Consider the following 24,741-nt stretch of genomic DNA (forward strand, 5'->3'; position numbering starts at 1 on the left):
TCACTAAAGTGGGCAAATCTTTAAAACATAATCTTTAATAATCAACAGTAAAAATACAACACCAAAGTGTATAAATACCCCTTTTTAAAGCAAAAGTATCCAATAGCGAAATCTGCAGATTGTTATATATATAGATCAGTGGCACAAATATGTTTTTATGACCATACTCAGTTTTTCCCATTTTTTTTTTTTAAATGTACTTGTTCATTGAACTGCTGTATATAAGCAATATCACACTCGCAATCGTGCTATCTTGCCCTACATCAGCACTGCTGTAAATACCTACGGCCGAATCACAGCAGTGCGGATGTAGGGCCATATCGTACACTTGCTTGTGTGATATTGCTTAAATATATATATATATATATAAATAAGCTTCACATTTCTGCCTTTAAACCTTCCAAAATTGTCCCGACAATTGTAAGTACTTCACTGTAATCTCGATTTTCTATTATTATTATTTATTTATTTGTTTCCCCTTTCATCCCAATCCGGAATGCCCAGTTCCCATTACTTAGTATGTCCTCGTTGTGGCACAGTTACTCACCTCAATCCGGGTGGTGGAGGACAAGTCTCAGTTGCCTCCCCTTCTAAGACAGTCAATCTGTGCATCTTATCATGTGGCTCGTTGTGCATGACACCGCAGAGAATCACAGCATGTGGAGGCTCATGCTACTCTCCGTGATCAACACACAACTTACCACGCACCCCATTGAGAGCAAGAACCACTAATCATGACCACGAGGAGGTTATCCCATGTGACTCTACCCTCCCTAGCAACCGGGCCAATTTGGTTTCTTAGGAGACCTGGCTGGAGTCACTCAGCACACCCTGGATTCGAACTCAAGGGGTGGTAGTCAGCCTTAATACTTGCTGAGCTACCAAGGCCCCCATTTTTTTTTTTTTTTTTTGAGTAAACAAGGGACAAGTCCAAATATTTTTTTTTGTGGTAATCAACAAACATTATGTCACATGTATCAAAATTATTATCCTTAGTAATACTGCACATTTAATCAATCACAAATTAAAAAGTCACAATATATCAAAAGACAAAAGGAAAGAACAAAAAAGATTTAGGAATAGGGTTTCTCTAAATGTATTTTAATTAATATTTATTTTTCGAAAAAAGTTTATTTTTTGCTGATAATTATATAGTATTGAAATGTAGTTAATATTTTAGTTATTGAAGTTCTCTGAATTATTTCACATGAATTAAAAAAGTATTTGTCGCCCTCTGTCGCTTTTAAACTGTAAATTCAATCCCATTGATTGAGTGACTCAAGAGCAGTTTTCGTTTAGTTTATTGTACAACTATCTGGATTGAAAATACCATTTAACTTCTATATCATTTCTCCAAAATGAAGAAAGGTTTTTGAGGGTCCGTTTATGTCATTCCAGTCATTTTTGAACTAGTTGGTTTAACAAAGCCTCTAAAAAAACAGTATATTTTCGTCATAACCTATATAAAGCATAGGCACCATGCTAAAACCTTATAAAAGCTACAAAATCTCAGTGGTTTAGATTTAGATTTTTTAGTTGTGTCTAAATCAAACAATAGCCAATCAGGTTTCTGCATTTCATATTTGTGACTTAATGCATTTAGATGAGGCAAAAACATGAAACACTGTAGTAATACTTTTTATTGTCACTTAAACAAAGAATCAGTAGAAATTTAAATGCAGATCAATGAAATTCCAACCTGACTTAAACTTAACATCAAAATCGTAAAAAATCTTCAAACATATAAACGAGGGCAGAAATAACAAGATAATACTCCTGTTTTAAACATTTACACACACACACACATTTTATCACATATGCAAGAACACATTTTAAGCCTGAAATAAGGTAGTTGAAGGATCAGTGTTTTGAACTTGAGATTTTCACAGAGTGAAATTTAATACTATAGTTACAGTGACCATGTTTTATACTCTTCTAGCACACCAAATGGAGTAATAAAAGAACATAGTGTATAAACAGTTGATCAACAGCAGTTTAATGAGCAACACTGCATCCTAAATAGCATTAAATGCTTTAAAAACATTACTGATATGGAATGATGAGCACTTCATGGCCACAGAATACAGTTGGGGAAAAGAGTCAGAAATTAGACAATCCTATTTGGAGGCCTAAACCTGACCTTAAAATACTTTGACTCTAAATAATTCAAACTTGTCCACATATCTTTAAAATGAAGTATTGTCTTCAAATACCTTTTACACAGTAGCAATACTGCAAGTACTCAGAAGAGTACACTATGGGTGTCATTCACCACTTACTGATTTATTCAAGACTGAATTCTCTTAGTTCCAAAATCACATTTTGAGGAAACAAACTGTCAAACTCAATCCAGATTCAATCCAAATTCTTCTTAATGTATGTATGCCACATTGGTGGCATCATTTTGATTACCAGAAAAATTAAGTTAGACTTGTCCATCCTTTTCTTAAAAAAAAAAAAAAAAAGAAACAAAAATCTGGGTTCCAGTGAGACACTTACAATGGAAGTGAATGGAGGCTAATTGGTGTTAAAATTGTTAAAAATACTCACTTATTTAAAAGTTTAGCCACAAGACATGAACACTATCAGCTAAAATGTTAACCTGATTTTAGCATGATAAAATTGATTACTAATTTTTTCTGTAAAGTTATGATCAATTTTACAACTTCGGTGCCATGACGATGCAAGAAACCCTGTAATCCCAGTAATGATATAAACAACTTAACAGCTCAAATAACATGTGCTTTAACAGGATAATTAACATAAATGCTTCAATAAAATGATAAGCTTCACATTTCTGCCTTTATAACCTCAAACATTGGCCCCATTCACTTCCATTGTAAGTGCCTTTTTTTTTTTTTTTTACAAAAAAGGAGGGACAAGTTGAAATAAATGTTTGTGGTAATCAACGTTATGTCACACATGCAGTTGATTGATCATTGCCCCCGGAATCTTCTTTTAAAGCAATGTTTCACATTATGTTCAGCTCTATTGAAAGAGTTTGTGAAATGCTGTTGATTAACCACAGAAAATCACTTCCACTTGTCTCTCAGTTTGCAAGAACAACATAACATGCACTTACAATGGAAGTCTATGGGGCAAGGCATTCCAGAGGGTTTACAAGCAGAAATGTGCAGCTCATTTTTTAAAGTGCCTGTATTAATTCGTCCATAAACAAATGTGTTAGGTGAGCTGTAAAGACATCCAAAAAATTTTTTTAGTGATGAGATTACAGTTCTAGACAGATGAACTCCTGGTTATGCGTTACCAATGTAAGTCCTGTGGGTGGATATTTTTGTGTAAAGTGGAGGCTACTCGACTGATTGTTTGCCATCTTTAAATGATCATGACAAGAGTTAAAATGTTAAATAAAAATTGCACTTGCAAGGTTAGCAGACTATTTTACTAGTAAACAACACAATTCTCAAGTCTTTTGGCTATACTTTCAAAATAGTGCTTATGTGAACAATTATTTCAGTGCAATGCCTTTCCCCATAGACTTCTATTGTAAGTGTGTTACTGTAAACAAGATATTTTGTTCATTTTTCAACTGAGGGACGAGTAAAGCTGCACTTCACCCATAAATCTCCTTTATTGTAAAGACAGAAAATAAACTGTATATCGATCTTTCCTGTATATGCCAAACATAATAAAGGCAAACGCAGAGGGGAAACGTGTCACTACTTCAAATGCTATATATAATACTAGCAATTAAGATCATGCTGTATGAGGTTCAATGCTGTCTTGTGAAAGGCAATGTGTGGTTCATGGCCATTAAATGGAGAACAAAAAATAAGCACAAAAAGAGGACAAAAGGAATAGAATAATTAAAGGTACAGTACGGAATTCTAGGCTCTCTCTCCACATCTGTGGTTGAATCATAAAACTGCAAGTTACCTGCAGAGGACATCAGTTGAGCTACAGCACTGCTCTTCTGAACAGATGAATGTGATGCTTTGATGTACTCATGGTTGCCTGTGATCATATAAGAGCCGATCTGATAGTAAGTCCTACAAGATGGAAAGTATGTCATCTGAGCAAGCAAGTAGCGTATCTGCCATTATTTACTCACCCTCATGAAATCTCAGGTGTATGACATTCTTTCTTCACCAGAACACATTTGAAGAAAAATATCTTAGCTCAGTAGGTCCATAAAATGCAAGTGGATGGAGAACCAAAAATTATATACAGTCAGGATAAACGTCATCGAAACCACTCCAGAGGTTAAATTAATGTCTTATAATGTGACAAGATCAGTTTTGCTGTTAAAAATATAAATATTTAATCAAACACTTCCAGTAAGCTTCATGAGAGGGTGGAGTCCTAGCAGTTTCTCGGGTTACGTATTTGCATTGCCATAATACAGATGTAATCTCGCGTTCTCCACTCGGTTGAGACATCCAGGATAAGCATGCAAATGCACCATTGTGAGTATAAATACAGATCTAAACCAAAACCAACAAAGCTTTTTTACAGGGTTCCTCCTTCTCAATTGTAAACAGCGCTGCTCTTCCGGGCGTGTCGCATGTGCATCAGTTATCGTGTGTTTCAAATGCCAATGCGATAGACCTTTTTCACACTATGGGTTAACATTTTTATTACTTTCCAGAAAAAAATCTAATAAATAGAGAGTTGTGAATTAAGACAGAATTAAGTCAGATGGGAGAAGATGGCAAATTTACTGTCACTCTCTCAGCAGCTGTCACAGAAAACCTCTCGCAGCTGTGGTAATTCATTTTTTAAAACTAATTCCAGGGTAATGTATCACAAAGCATAATGTTATAAATGTACACTCAATTAAAAAAAAAATTATCATATAAAAAGTTTGCTAGATTTACGCTGCTAAATAAGGCGGAAACGCGTCATCACAGTCTGTGAAAAAGGTCTGTTACGTCACACACACATTCTTCTACAGAATGGAGGCATGATTTAAAATAATTACTGTAAATGTTGATCTTTTTCGCACCAAAAGCAATCGTATTGTTTTAGAAGACATTAATTTAACTGCTGGATGCGTATGGGATGATATTTATGCTGAATGTCTGGGATTATTGGAGCTTTAAAAGAGAAATCACCATTCACTTGCATTTTAAGGACCTACTGAGCTAAGACGAATGACGGAAGCCTTACATTTCCTTCCAAATCGAACCAGAGAGCTCTGAATGTAAAATCATTACTGGCTTATCGTAGTGACTCTGGGTAAGACAAAACCACGGTCCTGAACATGGATGTAAGGATTTCAAAATTATAGGAGAAAAATAAAATATTTACACTGAGAAAAACACTAAGAAAAGAAAATAGCGCATGACAATTAAATTGAAATGTTTTTGGACAATATGGAAATTAGTTTAGAATCTACATGAGCCAGTGCAAAATTGTTAAAATATAAAGGCAGTGTACACAGCAAAGAAACAACACAATGTGAAAATAAAAACACTCACACACCTCTAACAGAATGGGAGCCACAATTTGCTTCAATATCAGTCAATATAGAGAAGTTAATAGCTACTGAACTTTATATGCTGCAATGACACCACACTGAACAGAAGGTTAAAAAAAGGTTCTTCCCAAGTTTCGGGACACTGCATGTGTTCATGAACAACTTCACTATGGAGATAACTGGAAAGAAACATGGGAATAAAGGATAAACGTCTACTCCGTCCTAATGTTTTTGTGCCACTAGGCGGCAGCAACAGCAACTACAGGACATACGGTCATCATCATCAACGTCTCAAAAAAAGCACTTCCATGGGAAGTACAATGCAGTGTAATGCAGTTTACGCCAGCTGGAGCCACAGCGGCAGGTCTCAACTGTGGTAGCTGGGTACCGCTGCCTGTTTCTGGGAAAGCCGCATGAGTTCCTCTCGGATGGCTTTGATGAGTGAGGCAGATGAGTGGTTGGGAGGGGAAGGATCCTCGGGGGGAGCAGAGGGAAGGTACCCAAGGTTGAGAGTGTCAAGTTGGGGAGGAGCGGCAGAAGACTCCTTTAGGCCACTCCTGGAAGTCTGGAACACAGAGATGGAGGTGTAGTCAAAAGAGCCACGAACTTACACAAAGACATGATGGAGAAAATAGGAAGAGGAAAGGAAGGAAGAAATGAATGGGTGAAAAGGAAAGCATGGAAGAATAAAATAAAAAAGAGCTTAAAAGACTGGAAAAGTGAGGAAAAGCCTCCCAGATGCAGAAAAAATAAGATGACAAATTCTACACTTAAAATGTGGCATTTTTACAGTATTTTCCTCCCTGAAGTGCATTTATTGCTAGCCAAAGTTTCATGCATCTGTTGTAACCTCCATTCCCTGATGGAGGGAATGAGACATTGTGTCCCTCTTGCCACAACACTGAATTAGCCGGACATTGTCTCGGCTCCTCAGCACTAGAGGTGTTCGGGCTCGAAAGAGCAACCCCTAGTGTCACTACATTGATACAACGTCTCATTTCCTCTATCAGGGAACGGAGGTTATGACAGTAACCATGACATTATGGCTGCTCACTAACTTAATTCACCCATTGAGACAGTGTGCAGTGAACATTGTGTGCAGTGAACATTTATCCCTTGCTGATTTCAGACCAGCCAAGGGATTCGACATTAAATAATCCACTGGATACATATGGATTATTTTATGCTGCTTTAATGTGCTTTTTGGAGCTTCAAAATGTTGGCTATCATTCACTTGGACCTACAGAGCTGAAATATTCTTCTAAAAATCTTAATTTGTATTCTGCAGAAGAAAGAAATTCATACACATCAGGGATGGCATGAGGGTGCGTAAATGATGAGAGAATTTTCATATTTGGGTGAAATATCCCTTTAATATGCTCATGTTTGCAACATCAAACTCTTTAAAGACAACACACTGCAGTGCATTTTAAACTTACAGGGTCTCTGTTGTTAGTGAGCTTGTTGTCATCTTCATGATACGGGCCCCAGTTTAACCCACCAGGATGCCGGTTCTCACTTACTCGACCCGTCAGACCAACGTGGGTTATATGGTGCAGCTGAGCACCTGTCAAAATACACAAACGATGTTAAGAATACAGTGCCATAAACGGAATTTACAAGTTCATAAATATTGCTATTATGATTAATAATAGGATACATTTCCCCTGTAGGATATCAACTATAAAGACTTTAAACATTCAAACATAAATAAATAATCAATAAATATTTTCCAAGCTTCCCATGTGATTTTCTTCAGTTGTCTACTAGCAAGACATTATTTCAATACAAGTAAGGTTCTAAAGATAAAGACAGGAAGGATCTTTCTTTGTTTGATTCTTATAGAATTCCTAGTGTGTTTAAACTCATTAGTACTGGTTCCAAATGATAGAAATTTTAATATGAATACTGTACACATTCCTTTAGAATTGTAAGACTAAGTTCATATACTCTAAGTTGTTTCCTTCCAGTTAATAATGTCATCACATACCTGTAGACCCACCTACAGGTCGGGGCCTGGCAGAGGAGGGCAGCTCATCTGTGTGGCCTACTCGTCCAGTGTAGAACGAGTCTGACTGCAGCTGGTCAACAGGCAGGGCCTCTCCTGATGGGATGTAGCCAGTGCCTAAACCCTGTCTGTAACAATACAAAGACTGCACGTCACACCTCAGCATTTACCAAATTACTCTGCACTCTCACACCAAGAGTGTGAATGATATTGTGTGTTTGTGCCTGTGTGTCAGGATTTGCCTACATTGTGGAGACAAGCCAATGGTTTCTTTGAGTAAATAAATAAAATAAATAATATACTGATGAAAGGTTTGTGTGAGGGTTATGACTAGCTGATAGAAAATATAATTTGCTCAGTTTGAAAACAATGGAAATCAATGGAAAGTTCCCACCATGACAAAGGATTGTGTGTGAATGTGTAAGCATGGATTCTGGTATTTGCACCAAGGTCAGAAAACTGCCACCAGATATCTGAAATGTGGGGGCTCTGATAGTGAATTCCTCTGTTGTAATATGTTATCTAATAATGTATATATTTCATATTATTTTCCAGGCCTATATTCGATTCAATTGAAAGGAGTAGTTCACCCAAAAATTTAAATTCTCTCATAATTTACATGTGTGTGACTTTATTTCTTCTGCAGAACAAAATTAAGAGTTTTAGAATATTAAAAGAATATTTCAGCTCTGTTGGTCCATACAATGCAAGTGAATGGTGGACAGAACTTTGAAGCTCCAAAACGCACATAAAGGCAGCATAAAACTAATCCATAAGACTTCAGTGGTTAAATCCATGTGTTTAGGAGTAATACAATAGGTGTGGGTGAGAAACAGATCAATATTTAAGTATTTGTGATGGCATGAGATTGAGTAAATGATGAGAGAATTTAAATTTTATGGTGAACTATACCTTTTTTCCCCCTTTTCTCCCCTTTTTTCTCCCCAATTTGGAATGCCCAATTCCCCAGTTGTGCTCTGACCTGTCTCTGTCTGAGAGGAAGTCACATTCTGACAGTGCACAGTCCGAGACGGGGAACAGAATGAAAGGATGGACTAGCAGAGGGGCATATCGCAAAGGGGCACAAACACCTCAGATTCAACTCACCTATGCAGTAAACCTTGTGCAGCGGAAGGAGGCAGCCCCAATTCAGCATATCTCTGAAAAAAAAAAAAAAAAGAAAATACAAAGTCATTGAGCTTATGACCTGATGATTCTTGATGATTTCACAATCCTCAATGATTTAATACATAAAAGGGACAGTTTAAAGGAATAGTTCACCCAAAAATGAACATTTTGTCATCTTTTACTCAGCCTCAAGTTGCTAAAAAAGAATATGACTTTCTTTCTTCCTTGGCACACAAAAGGAACATTTTGAAGAATTTTGCTCTTTTTTATACAATGACAACTCAAATTCATTAAATTTGGGGTGAACCCTGAAACACACATTAACAGCTGTTTGTTCAGCCACAACTGGAGCCTTTCTGTCTATCAGGTTAAATAAACCCTTTGACCTAGAAATGAGAAAAGAATTTAAATAGCTGAGCTCGGGATGCCATTTTAAGGACAGAGAAGCATTCCCTGCTCCATCACAGCAATATGTCTTGGTATGATTCTAATAAAAATCTTTGCCGATAGCCAAAGGCTAGTTCTACAAATAAAAGGTATAAGTCAGTTCATATTTTGCCTCAGTTGGCCTTTGCAATCCCCTCTAGCCCTTCTACAACAACAACATAAAAAAGCCTTAAATTGACAGCATGGCTTCAACTCTGTAGTTAAATCTCAATATGAAGTGTGTGGCCCTCTGATGGGCTTTGTCATATTCACAGAAAAAAAACATGAAATGTAATTTAGTGCATACCATCTCTGTTCCTTTGGCAGGTTTCTAAGTGGTGCATAAGATTCAGACTGCAATAGTGAGAGTTTATCCTCAATCAGTCATAGATCAGATATGTTATTGCTTAAATGCAATCAAGAGCTGATCTGTGATCATTTTGGTTCAGGTTAATGAAGAGCTTGAATAAGATTAATTTCCAGGGTCAGTAGCTGTGATAACTTTGTTAAGTGTTAAGGGGTCTATGCACTTGACAAATGGGGGAATCCTTAACTGATTAGTGTATGGATTAAATCCTCTTCAACCAGTGACTAGCACACTGAAAACATGACAGACGTGCGATAAAGTGCTCTAACAACATATTTACAACTTGAGTTTTACAATGAGTGAGTGGTGCCACAGAGACAGGGTGTTGTGGGTGATTGACAGGGGGTTACTAGATGATTACTAGTATTTTTGGTGGTTGCTTACAGGTGGAAACTCAACAACCTCAAAAGAACCCACCCATAAGTTTCTATAATTTCTGGTCCCAAGATATGATTTGGGTCCCTCCTTTAGTTTTAGTCTATATGGTTTTGTTGCCTGCATTATTATCCACCAGGTGAAAACACGAGGAGCTGTATTTCAATTGAATTGACTAATATTTTAATTTTTTTAGGACACTGCATGTTATCTCATAAAAACCACAGGGTATTGCACAGGGTATGTGCTAATAAATGTGCCATTTTTTAGATAAATTCACTGTTGATCTTTTCTTACCCCTGTGTAGGGATTCAGGGGTGGGTATCCTGGGCTCCAGGGCCGTGAGCCATGGGATGGTGGGCTTGAGGGGGGCGGGGCTCCAGGGTTGAGCCCGACCCCTGGCAGGGTGATGCCAGCTGTGCTGCCCTGAGAGGTAGGGGACACAAGGGCAAAGGCATCATCCAGTAGAGAGTGCATTTGCTGACGGGCCTCTGCTATAGATGGTTGAATGGGGAGGTAGGGGGGTGGGGGAGGAGGATGGCCTGGAGGTGGAGAAATCAGGCCGTGGAACACATTATCCGGCGACGATGGGCTGTGATGATTGGGGCCCTGGTCTGGATCCGACTGCAGTACAAAAGTGAGAGAAAGAAAAAGTTCAGGTGTGAAACTCTGAATGGCACAAGCTGATAGCTGATCTATTAGCCAGTTAGATCGCTCATATGTGGAATGTCAAGCCAATCGGCACACATGGTGTAAGCTGATAGATCCTTTGATGTGTAAATGGATAGCCAATCAACTTGCATACTCTCTCTTTGCCTTTTCAGATTGCGTGGCTTGCAAGTAAGCCAGATTCACTGCAACACGGTGTGAGTTTTCTCTGAAACCCTCCACCTCCACTTTTATTCTATTACAGGGGGATTGTATTTATGTTTAATTGTGAAGCAGTATGTCTTGTGTTATTCTAATTGTGTAAGCAGCACATGCTTAACTCAGTATGTCTGTGTATGTTCTAACAGTAGCAAGATTCTATACTTGCTCTGCAGTGACGTAGCAGATCTTTTCCGGGCAACATGAACTGGTGATCTTCCAAACATTTACTGTGATAAACCTTTTGGTGTTTGGTTTCATGAAAAAATTATTGGAACAAAATTAACTGGTTATAAGCAGTTACCAGCATTTAAAAATAACGTTTTCACTCCAGAACAATTGAAAATCAATTTGTTCCGGTTTTCGGTTACGTTCTGCTAAATATGTAGTTTGTTTTCAGTTTTCGTTCTTTGACCCTTTTTTAGTCCCTAGACTCAGCTCATTCCTTTTCTCCCAATTTGGTATGCCCAATTCTCAATGCGCTCTAAGTCCTCGTGGTGTTGTAGTGACTCGCCTCAATCCAGGTGGTGGAGGACGAATCTTAGTTGCCTCCGCGTCTGAGACATCAATCCGTGCAATTTATCGTGTGGCTTGTTGAGTGTATTATCCACGCACAACTCACCACGTGCCCCACCGAGAGCGAACCACATTATAGCGACCACGAGGAGGTTACCCCATGTGACTCTACCCTCCCTAACAACCGAGCCAATTTGGTTGCTTAGGAGACCTGGCTGGCTTTTAAAAAAAGCAACAATCTGGGTTAAAGTGGTGCAGGTACAATGGAAGTGAATGGAGTCCAATCTTTGAATGTTCAATTTTTTTTTCAAATGTTTAGCCGCAAGACAAACAATATGCTTGAAAACATTATTTTAGTGCGATATAATCACTTACTAACCGTTTCTGTGTAAAGTTATAGCCAATTTTACAACTTCGCTGCCATGATGATGTATTTTCAACAAAGCCTAAAACCCTAAAATGACTGTAAAAATTATAATTTAAACTCTACAGCTCAATTAATACATGAGTTTTAACAGAAGAATTAATGTAAGTGCTTTTATAAAATTATAAGCTTCACATTTCTGTGTTTAAACACTCCAAAAACTGGCCCCATTCACTTCCACTGTAAGTGCCTCACTGAAACCTCCATTTTTACAGAAAAGGAGGGATGAGTTAAAATTTATTTTAATGGTATTCAACATTATGCCACAAATGCTGTTGATTGACCTTAACTTGTTTTGAACCTGGAATATTCTTTTAATCAGTGTGGAAGAATTTTAATTTTAAATAGATTAAATAAAACCTACAATTAAACCATTTTTTTTCAGAAAAAATAAGACATTAACACCAACTAATTCACAACATGGAGCTGATTAGAAGTGTTTTGAATTACAAATATATGAAGAGAACAAACAGTATGGAGTTGATTACATAAGAATAACAGTGGAGAGAGTAAATGGAGTCAGAGAGAATACAGGTCTCTTCAGTGCACTGACCACATATGCTATGTTATTGACTCCTGGGTATTTTCTGTATGTCCCATCACTCTCTGTTGTTATGAGTCTGTCTCTGTCAGCATCTGTCAGATCTCCGTTCATCTGTTTCTTTCTCTGTTTAGGAGAACGCTTCCCTCTGTTGCTGCAAAACACATACACACGTTGGTACTCATATCATTAAGAGGATTCTCCATAGACATCACACACACACACACACACACACACACACACACACACACACACACACACACAGTCCTGATTGTTTACACGTGCTTTAGGCATTTATGTAAATTGGACACTTAAGAGGTATTGCAGTGCTGGGACTGTTTTAAACTTAAAAGGTCTTTTAAAATCAAGGCATATTAGTGTCTAAATAATGTAAAATATATTGTACAATATTTACGAACAAAATATTTTGCATCAAAGCCTTTCACATGTGTCACAAGTCTGGTGCCAAATGTTGGTCATTCTCTGTGAAATGTTTTTCTGCATTCTAAAAATGGGAAAAATATGTAAATAAAAAAAAAAAAAAAACTATTCTAAAAATGGGAAAAAAAAATATATATATATATATATATATATATATATATATATATATATATATATATATATATATATATATATATATATATATATATATTTATTACCTAGCCTCCAAATGAAAAAGCAGTGCATTTTTATTTTGAATTCATAGTGTCACACTATTATATACTGGTAATTTGGATTGTTTTGGAATTTGGAAGTAACATTCTTTGTTACAGGGCTGCAGATCCTGGGATCCTTTTTTACCTTTTCTTTGGCTCTGTGTAGAGAGATGGCATGTGAATATCTGGATCCAATATCTTGTCAATCTGCATCTGGGCCTTCTGATAGATCTGGTCCTGCTCTTTGGAGTCACCAAGCCCATCAATGAGATCGTCCATGGCGGGGAAGTCGTAATGGCCCTTCCTTTTGGCCCTTAGTCTAATTTTATTACGATGGTGCTCAATCTCGGATTTATGCCTCAAAGCCACCTGGATCTGTGCACCATAAAGACATACAGTCAATCAGGACCTTACATCAAACAATCTCAGATACACTTGGTTCACATATTTTTCTTTGCTGAAAGTGCTTTTTAAAAAACAATGGAGCACTGAAATGGGACACCAAATCAAAAGCAAAAACTAATTTTCCTAAAACAAATTAGTAGAAGTATTAGTTTAGATACATGTAAAGTGAGGGCTATTGTATTACTGACTTCTTTGTTGAGCTTGGTGTTCTCTGCAGCTCTATCATTGGCAGAAGGTCTGGGTAGAAGCAGGGCTGGCATCGGCTGCATTGCGATGAGCTGGATTTTGTTTGGTAGACGCTTGGGACCATCAGTTAAGCGGGACATTCGGTCCACATGCTCAAAGATGGAGGCTGAAGATAAAGGCTCATCTGTTCCATTCATAGGTGGTGGACCTATTAAGAAAAATATAGAAATCTATTCAGATATTTTACAATTTGTAAATTGGGTGCTTAATGTCAAGGTGAACAGCAACGTCTCGGGTTACTTAACTGTAACCTCTGTTCCCTGATAAAAGCGGAACGAGATGCTGCACTGATTTAGCGCTTTATGAACAACTTTAGGTGTGACCAGCTGTGAATATGTGTGCAACACATCAATTAAATTTATAGCCGTTGATACTGACGAATTTATAGCCTCTGCTGGTGACATCATTGGATGCACCTGTAGCAGGGCTATAAATAGATGCGTCACAGGTGCATTGTCAGGTATTTTGTCTGAAGAGCAGTCCTGGGGCATCCCAGTGCGGCAATGAACCGCAGTATCTTGTTCCGCTTTTATCAGGGAACAGGGGTTACAGTTAAGTAACCCGAGACATTGCCTGTCAAAAAGCTACACTTTGATGCTGTGCTGATTTAGCGCTTTGGGAACGAGAATACCCATGCTGCACTGTGGATGTCCAGACCACTTACGGTTGTGTAGTTGTGCTCACAAGAGCACGAGAGGTCTCAGACATGAGCTTGAGATGTTGACTCAAGGACATAAGAGCCCGGAGTGGCATGAACATCCAAACTATAAAATCTTATGAATGTGTGCAGAGAGGATCAGCCTGCTGCATCACAAACATGCTGCAGAAGGACACCTCTAGCTAAGGCTTTAGAGGAGGCGACCCCGCTGGTAGAGTGAGCCCTAGGTACCTACTGGCAGAGCTTGACCGCGCACCTCGTAGGCCAGGGCAATAGCGTCCCTCACCCAATGCGACATAGTCTGCTCGGTGGCAGCCACCCCCTGTTGCAGCCCCCATGGCAAACTAATAGTTGCCCACTGACTTACGCCACTGGCTAGTGCGGTAGACATAAGTCTGAAGGGCATGGACTGGACAAAGTTCGTGAAGTCTGTCCTGCTCCGGCGTTGTAAACGGCAGGGAGCAGAAGGCTTCGAGAGTGACCGGATGTACAATCGAGAAAGGAACCTTGCAAAATTGCTTTAGCTATTCCTGGGGCAAAATCTAAGCAGGCTGGCAAGACAGACAGAGCCTGTAGATTCCCAATTCTTTTTAGAGAAGTAATTGCCATAAGAAAAACCATCTTGAGTCAGAAGTTTATCAGACGCTGACTCTAGAGGTTCGAAGACCCTCAAGGACTACTGCTAAGTCCCATGAAGGGATCCTGGTCTTAGCAGGAGGTCTCAGTCACATGGCTCCAGGAGATGTCTCCCCAACGGCATCCCGTCAATCAAGGCGTGGCAAACCGATAGAGCGGCCACGTAAACCCTGAGAGTGGCGGGGCATGTGCCTGCTGACAATTTTTCCTGCAGAAAGTCCAGAACTGAAGCAATCTGGCAGTTAACTGGATCTGCATAATGTGCACTGCACCATCTTTCAAAGACATTGCCGTAACTTCTTCTAGTAGAGGGAGCCCTAGCACTTAGAATGGTCTCGATAACTTCAGGTGAAAGCCTAGTGTCCCTCAGTTGGTACCTTTCAGGGGCCAAACATGAAGGTTCCACAGCTCGGGCCGGGGATGAAATATTGTCCCCTGTGCCTGAGACAGAAGGTCCTTCCTGTCCAGAATCGCCCAAGGCAAGCCGTCGAGGAGAGACATTATCTCAGAGAACCATACCCTGTTCGGCCAGTGCGGCACTATCAGTAAGAGGCAAGACCCTTGCTGGCGAACTCTGGCCAAGACTCCCGGGAGCAGAGAAACCAGGGGAAGAGCATACAGGCGCATTCTGGGCCATGTATGTGCCATCGCGTCCAGACCCAATGGGGCTGGGTGACTCAGAGAGAAGTAGAGGGGACATTGTGCTGTCTGTTGAGAGGCAAAGAGGTCCACTTCTGCCCTGTAAACTCTCACCCAGATTTGTTCCACTACCTCGGGGTGGAGTTTCAATTCCCCATCATTATTTTCTGTCTGGACAGCAAATCTGCTCCCACATTCAGGCATTCAGGATATAAACTGCCCTGTCTGACAGGAGCTTGCCCTGGGCCCAAAGGAGAATCTGATGTTCCAGAATGTTCAGCTGGCGTAAACATAGACCTCCTTTATGATTTATGTAAGAGACTGTTGCTGTGTTGTCCACCCGCACCAGGACATGGCAGCCTCTAAAATGCTGGAGGAAGTATTTCAGGGCCAGAAATACAGCCATCAGCTCGAGGCAGTTGATGTGCCAATTGAGCTGATGACCCTCCCATTCCCCTTGAGCTGGACAACCACTTAAGACCGCAACTTGAGACAGCAAGACGCACCTAGAATGGTACCCAAAGTAAGGAACCGGGGTCTGAACCACTTAGAAAGGTTACGAAGAGTGCGGCGTGTAACCCTTATTAGCCTTAGGGGACTGGACCTTGGATGAAATCCCCTGGCTTTGAACTGAAACGGTCTCATGTGCAGAAGGCCCAAAAGGATCACTGAGGATGCAGATGCCATAAGACCTAGTATTCGTTGATACTGACGAACAGTGCAACCTTGGCCTAGCCTGACTTTGCTCAGGGTTTTCTGAATAGAGACGATTCGAGCGAGAGACAATCGTGCCTGCATCGTGATCGAATTCCATACAACGCCCAGATAGGTAATTCCCTGAGTGGGAGAGAGAACGCTCTTTTTGTTAAAAAAAAAACCGTATATTTATATACTTTACATACCCAGAGAAATCAGATGAGCTAAGACGATATCCCTGTGCTGAACTGCCAGTTCTTGAGACTGTGCTAGTATCAGCCAGTCGTCTATGTAATTCAGAATACGGATGCCCCGGAGTCGCAAAGGAGCCAATGCTGCATCCATGCATTCCGTGAATGTGTGGGGTGATAGGGCTAGGCCGAATGGAAGAACCCGATATTGGAAGGCTTCGCCCCTGAAAGTGAACCTCAGGAACTTCCTGTGTTGTGGCACAATTTCTATATGAAAGTATGCGTCCATGAGATCGATCGTGACCAACCAATCGTGATGTTGGATTTGAGACACGACCATCTTGATAGTTAGCATCTTGAACTTGAACGCCCTGACTGAGCGATTCAAGCCTCGAAGATCTTAGATCGGACGCAAACCCCCACCCTTCTTGGGAACCAGGAAGTATCTTCTGTAATAACCTGACTCTTTCTCTGGAAGGGGAACATGTTCCATGGTCCTTTTGACCACGAGATTTTGCCGTTCTTTCCACAGTAGAAATGCTTGCTCCGGTTTCACGGTAGTGGAAACCACGCCGTTAACAGTCAACAAATTGAATTCTGTAGCCTTTTTCTACTGTTCTTTGGACCCACATAGAAATACCTGGCAGAATTTTCCATGCTGCCAGGTTCTCTGAGATGGGTATTAATTTTGACACTTCATGTTGAGGGGATGTCGAGTGTCCCATGTCCTGGACTAAGGCAGGAAGCAACGGTACACCCGACATTTCGCTGGAAGCGAATAGAGTGTAAACATGGGAACACACACCACTTGCTTTGTTTATCAGTCATTCTTTTTCTTCTTTTTTTTTTTTTTTAAAGAGAAAGGTTTCTGCACACTGCTTAACAATTCTAACTCCTAACAGAGGAAAGTAGAAATTTCTGACAGTCAAGAAGCACAACACACACAGAATGATCTGAAGACAAAAGATCTGACGATGCACCTGTGACGCATCTATTTATAGCCCAGCTACAGGTGCATCCAATGATGTCAACAGCAGAGGCTATAAATTCTGGTCAATTTCATTGACGTGTTGCACACATATTCACAGCTGGTCAAACCTAAAGTTGTTCACAAAGTGCTAAATCAGCACAGCATCAAAGTGTAGCTTTTTGACAGGGAACATACTGTTTGATTCTTCTTCTATGGTTGCTAAGATAATTTATTATGTTACTGTATACTGTGGCCCCAAAGTCAAAGTTTTGCATACAAATGATACTACATGATATTAGAACTAACTTCCATTTTTGTGCCATTTTTTCCATTATTATAATTTTTTTAAATGTTTTTCCAAGTTCACTTTAAGTGGAAGTCAATTAATCTCAAATTCACTCATGACATCATAACTTGAAGAAAGTGTCTGAATGCATTTTGGGGTCCGTAAGTTATTTAACATATTTTTCACCTATTTAATGTGTTCCTCAAAATCTAAATAAATCAGTCAATAAATTCAAATGGACCGGCACTAACAAACAGGCAGAAAAAAGAAGCATGTAATTAATCTGAAATGATCATCTGAGTATAGTTTCACGCCAGAGGGGGGCATCGTCTGTCTAATTCTACACACTCATTTGAAATGAAGGTAAAGACCTGTAAAGACCTGTAGCAAGATGGTACGTTGTCTAAGAAAATATTCTTAGAATGACCATCCAAGAAAACTGAAGCAAGCCGCCTCAGGCCTTGAGGGGCGTGGCAGGACGACGCAGTGTCTCGCTCCTCTCAGGGAACAAGGGTTATAGTCATAACCCGAGACGCTCCTTCCGAGGGAATCCGCGACTGCGCCGCTGAAAACCACTCTTTGGGGAACGAATGCCCACTAGGCCACGCGACCGAAAAAAGGCCTGCCCTAGGGTGAAACTGAACTCAGGCACTCAGCTAGGACGAGAGCACACGCGCGCCAGGCGCACTAGGGAGGTGCAGACTGTAAAAACCTGATGAAAGTGTGCGGGTAGCCCAACCGGCTGCCTCACAGATCTCCTGGAGGGGTACTCCCGATAAGAGAGCCCTAGAGGACGCCATGCCTCTAGTTGAATGAGCCCTCACGGCCAAAGGTGAAGGCAAATTAAGCACCTTGTAGGCCGAGATAATAGCCTGAACAATACAATTACTAATGGTTTGTTTTGAGGCAGGGAGCCCCTTCTTAGGTGACCCAAAACACACTAACAGTTGGTCCGACCTTCTCCAAGAAGAGGACCTCTCGAGGTAACGCCAAAGCTCTGACAGGGCAGAGCAAATGGAGCCTCTCTTCTTCTGCCGACACATAAGGTGGAGGATGAAAAGCCTGCAGGATCAGTAGACCGTGCCGTGTTAGACGGCACCTTAGGCACATAGCCAGGTCTCGGTGTAAAATGGCTTTAACTCCGCCAGGGGCAAACTCCAAGCAAGCTGGCGCCACTGCCAGGGCTTGAAGATCACCCACCCTCTTTAGAGAGGTAATAGCTAAGAGAAAAGCCATCTTGAACGCCAGGTCCTTGGGCTAAGCCGACTGAAGGGGTTCAAGGGGGCCAGGGATAACCCTTCGAGAACCACCGCCAGGTCCCAGGCAGGAACCCTGGACCTGGTTGTCGGTCTCATCCTCCATGTACCACGGAGAAAACGAATGACCAGCTGGTGCCTCCCCAGAGGCCCATCACTCAGTGGTGCATGGAACTCGAAATGGCAGCCACGCACACCTTGAGTGTGGAAGGGAGAGACCACGAGAGAAACGATCTTGAAGAAACTCCAGAACTGAAGCCACCGGGCAGTTAACTGGATCTACTTCATGTTCTCTACACCAAGTGGAGAACACATTCCACTTGAGGCCATATAATCTCCTAGTAGACGGAGCCCTAGAGCTAAGTATGGTTTCAACCACCCCCACTGATAGACCAGCATTTAGGTACTGAACCCCCTCAGGGGCCAGACCCACAGTTTCCACAGCTCTGGACGAGGGTGGAAGACTGTGCCCCCGCCTGAGACAACAGATCCCTCCTCAGAGGAATCTGCCATGGCGGAGCTATCAGGAGTGAAATTATGTCTGAGAACCATACTGGCCGGCCACATGGGGGCAACCAGAAGTAGACTGATGCCCTCTTGGCGGACCCTTTCCAGGACTCCCGGAGCAGAGCTGATCGGGGAAATGCGCACAGGCTAAGCCTCGCCAAGCCTGTACCATGGCGCCCAACCCCAGTGGGGCTGGATGTGAGAGGGAGAACCAAAGTGGACAGTGGGACGCCTCTCGAGACGCTAACAGATCCACTTCTGATGGTCCAAATTTGTCCCATATCAACTTCACCACCTCTGGATGAAGTCTCCATTCCCCGGCCTCAGCCCCTGCCTCGACAGGATGTCTGCTCCCTGATTCTGAACCCCGGAATATACATTGCTCTGATAGACAGTATTTTCCCTTGGGACCAAAGAATTATCTGATGCGCCAGTCTGCACAGAGGGCGCGATCTGAGTCCTCCTTGTCGGTTCAGATAAGCTACCACTGATGTATTGTCCGAACGCATTAGGACATGGTAACCCTTGATGTCTGGAAGGAAGCTCCTCAGAGCCCTGAACACAGCCAACATCTCTAGACAGTTTATGTGCCAAGAATGATGATGGTCCTGCCACAGACCCCTGGCAAAGCTGCCGCCCATGATCAGCGCTTCAGCCAGTGAGGGAGGCGCCTGTCGAAACGGTTTTCCGGCTACATGACGCTCCCAACACTGGCCCTTGGGACAGGAACCAAGGTTTCTTCCATATTAGCAGAGAACGAAGGCACCTGCGCCGCTACTCTGATTATACTGAAATGGATTCCCGCTGGGGAAAACCCCTTGGCTTTCGGCCACCACTGGAGGGGCCTCATGTGTAGAAGGCCCAACGGTACAATGTTGGATGCCGCTGCCATGAGGCCCAGCAGTCTTTGAAATTGCTTTACAGTGATGGCCTGGCCTAGTTCTAACCCGACACTATCGCTATAAGGGACTCGACACGCGCAGGAGACATGCGTGCCTGCATCAGAATCGAAGTCCCACACAACACCCAGAAATGTTGTGCACTGGGATGGTTGTAACACACTCTTTTTGTGTTGAGTCTCAACCCCAAACTTCGAATATGGCCAAGGATCTACATCTCGATGCCGAATCGCCATTTCTCGAGACTGGGCCAGAATGAGCCAGTCATCGATATAATTCAGTATGCGGATGCCCTGAAGTCTCAGAGGAGCAGGAGCTGCATCCATACATTTGGTGAATGTGCGGGAGAGAGTGCTAGGCCGAACGGAAGAACCCGATATTGGTAAGCTTCCACCAAAGCTTAACCTCAGGAACCTCCTGTGACATGGAAGGATGGGTACATGAAAATAGGCGTATTTTAGATCTATCGTGACAAATCAGTCCTCGGATCTGATCTGACTCACTGATGACAGGAATGGTAAGCATTTTGAACCTGAACCTCCTCAAAGGCCGGTTCAAAACTCTGAGATCTAAAATCGGCCTCAACCCCCATCCTTTTTGGAACTATAAAGTACCGCTGTAAAGACCGGACTCCTTGTCTGAATGAGGAACACGCTCTATGGCCTCCTTCAGCAGCAGAGATTGCACTTCCTGTTCCATCACCTGAGCCTGCTCCGAACCACTGTAGTCTGCACCACCCCAGAGAATTTGGGGGGTGGTGCCCGAACTGCAGTCTGTACCCTGATTTTATTATATGCAGGACCCATGCAGATATGTTGGGAAGATGATTCCATGCCTCAACAAAATCTACTAGGGAACCAGCCTCTCGAGGCTGATCTCGGTGTTTTTCGAGCACTGTTCTCGACTTCCTGAAGCGTAGATACCGCAGGGTTTAGTCGATACAGTTCTTGTGACCACAATTGATGTGTGTTTTTTATTTTTGACGCTAACGGCACGGTGTGCGCTCGCTGGAAATTGATGTGGCCCGGCGCCAGAGACGGGCGGAACCGACACCCATTTCCTGAGGACTCCGCTAGCAGAGCAACCTCGGTTGCTCTGCAGCTGGGGACAGCCCTCCGAGGTTCTACTCACCTCGGTAGAACCTCTTCCCGGCTTCTACTAAGGGAACCAGCCTCTCGAGGCTGGTCTCGGTGTTTTTCAAGCACTGTTCTCGACTTCCTGAAGCCGAAAGACCGCAGGATTTAGTCGATATGGTTCTTGTGACCACCATTAATGCTTGTTTTTTTTTTTTGACACCTAACGGCACGGTATGCGCTCGCTGGAAATTGATGTGGCCCGGCGCCAAAGACGGCGGAACCGACACTCGATTTCCTGAGGACTCGCTGCAGAGCAACCTCGGTTGCTCTGCAGTGGGGCAGCCTCCGAGGTTCTACCACCTCGGTAGGACCTCTTCCCAAGCTTCAACTAAGGGAACCAGCCTCCCGGTGTTTTTTCAAGCACTGTTCTCGACTTCCTGAAGCTAGAGACCGCAGGATTTAGTCGATATGGTTCTTGTGACCACAATTGATGCTTGTTGTTTTTTTTTTTATATATATTTTTTTTTTTTTTTGACACCTAACATACAGTGTGCGCTCGTGGAAATTGATGTGGCCCAAGGCCAGAGACGGCGGAAACCTACACCGCTAGTGTGCCGCCATGTAAGCCCTACTTATTAAAGCAGATGTATCTCTGCAGGGCTTACTAGGCAGCCGGGTTTTAGCCCATATCCCGTGCCCCCAAAACATCGCTCTGTAATCAAACATATGAAACAACTATATCAATATATGAATTAGAACTAAACTAGCTGCTAAAACTACCACAGCAGAGAGAGCCACTCTTACCACTTCTATTCTTTCCTGTGGGCCATTAACAGAGGGGTGAACGGATGAAAGGAATAAGAAAAGAGAAAAATGACAAATGGATGGAAACTCCACATACGATATATTTGCAAGAGTAGAATGCTGGGTAAGTCAATATATTATCTCAAAATCATTGTTATCACTAGAAAATAATCATGAGACGAGGGGGATGAAAGGACAGGAAAGAGCTTTTGAAAGGAAGGAGCGAAGAAAATATACGCAGGAGGGATCAAACAAAAATGGGGGATGAAGAGAGAGAGAGGGAATAGGCCTATATGAAAAAGGGAACAACAATCAGACAGAGTAAGACAGAGCGAGAAAGAGAAAGAGAGAGGGAGTTGACAAGTGTCATTTCTTGGCTAGTCAGACTGCATCATATTTAGTCTGAGAGAGCAGAAATGAGTGTTGAGAGAGGGTCATCGCCACAGGCACTATTTGACAAGAGAGAACACACAGAGAGAGAGACATAAAGGGAGAGAGAGAAACCCAAGCAGCCAAGAGTAGAGTTGAGGGTTAGTCAATCCTTACATACGAGACAGTATGAATGAGGTCTGGCTGACTGGAGAACAAATCAAGACAGGGAAAGCAACAAATCTCCCAATGAAAAATGCAGGTTTTCTTACTTCCCAACTCTGTACAACTTTTAATCACATATTCTTCCTTTCCTGAAAATAATCTGTAATTTGTTTGTCTTGGGTTTCCTATAAAAATATCTTAACATTCTTATACAACTGCATTAGATAAGGCAAGGTATCTTGAATTAAGTTTATTTGCCTTACCTTATTGGAAACTGCTTTTCCCATTTTAAAATAATTCAGACATAATTGAGATTTATAGTATTATATAGTTTATAACTATTTTTAATAGATTGCCAATGGGGTAAGAAAAATAGACTTTTTTGAAAACAAGTCTTTTTATCTTTTTTTTATATATATAACTAGAAAATGAAACATAAAAACTGATTAACAAATGTTTTTTTCAGTAGTGTAGAAGTGGCTCTGACCGCACTGAGAAATGTCTGTATCAGACTTTGTGCTCCTTTAAAGGACCTGCTTCTTCACACATTGAACTATTGGAAATTATATGAATACACACATTTAAATCAAATAATATCACTACAAGGATTGTTATAATGTATCGATGAAAAACTGTGAGAAAAAGATTCATGATATATATTGGTATATACAGGAGTGGTGGTGGTGTAGTGGTCTAAGCACAACTGGTAATCTGCTATCTGTTAATCAGAAGGACGCTGGTTCGAGCCCCACACCCACCACCATTGTGTCCTTGAGCAAGGCACTTAACTCCAGGTTGCTCTGGGGGGATTGTCCCTGTAATAATTGCACTGTAAGTCGCTTTGGATAAAAGCGTCTGCCAAATGCATAAATGTAAATGTAAATAAGATTGTGCCACCACAGCCCTAGTCTAAATGCATTGAGTCTAAATCAAAGCCAATAAACGTACCGTTAAATACATTAACCACCACTTTTTGTGATTGTTTGGGATCGCTGGGCAGACCAACAGGTCTCAAACCCTCCTCAGGAGTTCCTCTCTCACTGGATAGATCACTGCCTACAGAATCCCCCTCCGATGGAGAAATTCTGAGCAAAAGACACATATAAAACTCTGTATTCTGAGCCATGGAAAAGACAATGAAATTAAAAATAATTATAACAATTGAAGGCATTTTTCACCCAAAATGACAATTCTCTCAACATTTACTCACCCTCATGCCATCCCAGAAGTGTATGACTTTCTTACTTCTGCAGAACACAAATGAAGATTTTTAGAAGAATATTTCAGCTCTGTAGGTCCATACAATGCAAGTGAATGGAAGACAGAACTTAAGAGTCGCAGATTCATTAAACAGTTTTGGCACATTTGTGCATGGTATTTCAGCACACAAAACATGCATCACATTCATTAACCACACACAATCTATTTTAGCAGGCGCTGTCAGCATTGAAACTGTGCTGTCTTGAGTATTTAAATTAAGTCGTTGTCATTCCTTTCTGCGCAAACATGCCTGCTTTCAATGTAAATTAGGCTCATTGTAGATTGCGCTTCATTCAAAACATTTTGCCTGGCAAAATTTAGATTGTACTATTATCGTCAAAAGAAAACAGACGGTAAAATGAATTTTATTTAAAAGAGATGTTTGTGAACATTTTCAACTGATCCTATCAGCAGTAATTAATCAAATAATCATCAAAAGATGGAGAAGAGCGTTATTGTTTACTTGGCATACATCCAGATGCGTGGTGTCAAGCGCACGCTCTGCATGTTTAAAAGAAGATCAGGTGTCTGGTTCAAAGTGATAATGTACAGTCCCAGCAGGGTGTGTCAAATAGAGTGGCCTGTGACATCCTCTACCATATTGCACTCATAATCACGCCGCAAGATCAGAATTACGTGTAAATTGTGTTCTGCAGCGATTTTGTGGCTGTGTTTGCGCCATCGCCTGATCTGCATAATTTATTTAGTTAATCGTAATGGTGGATTACTTTTATGCTGCGTTTATGGGATTTTTGGAGATTCAAAGTTCTGGCCACCATTCACTTGCATATTATGGACCTACACAGCTGATACATTCTTCTAAAATAAAATCATAATTTGTGTTCTGCACAAAAAAGTCATACACATCTGGGATGGCCTGAGGGTGAGTAAATGATGATAGAATTTTCATTTTTGTGTGAACTATCCCTT

The 24,741-nt window shown here is 41.4% G+C and overlaps 1 protein-coding gene across 1 annotated transcript in view; it reads right to left on the bottom strand.

The window, feature by feature from the left end:
- Positions 1-1,631: 1,631 nt before the first annotated feature.
- The window catches only part of LOC127623004 (UPF0606 protein KIAA1549-like), a 76,868-nt gene continuing 53,758 nt past the window's right edge, over positions 1,632-24,741 (bottom strand). Inside the window, exons 12-21 of the mRNA XM_052097224.1 lie at positions 23,500-23,636; positions 22,018-22,032; positions 13,342-13,547; positions 12,894-13,123; positions 12,105-12,246; positions 10,042-10,368; positions 8,556-8,608; positions 7,431-7,576; positions 6,876-7,007; positions 1,632-6,046 (exon numbers count right to left, since the gene is read on the bottom strand). Of these exons, the coding sequence (XP_051953184.1) occupies positions 5,808-6,046; positions 6,876-7,007; positions 7,431-7,576; positions 8,556-8,608; positions 10,042-10,368; positions 12,105-12,246; positions 12,894-13,123; positions 13,342-13,547; positions 22,018-22,032; positions 23,500-23,636 (1,627 nt within the window). The 3' untranslated portion in view covers positions 1,632-5,807. The remainder of the gene's footprint in view (positions 6,047-6,875; positions 7,008-7,430; positions 7,577-8,555; positions 8,609-10,041; positions 10,369-12,104; positions 12,247-12,893; positions 13,124-13,341; positions 13,548-22,017; positions 22,033-23,499; positions 23,637-24,741) is intronic.

Source organism: Xyrauchen texanus, chromosome 29 (assembly GCF_025860055.1).
Source record: "Xyrauchen texanus isolate HMW12.3.18 chromosome 29, RBS_HiC_50CHRs, whole genome shotgun sequence".
In the NCBI taxonomy this organism is placed as follows: Eukaryota; Metazoa; Chordata; class Actinopteri; order Cypriniformes; family Catostomidae; genus Xyrauchen; species Xyrauchen texanus.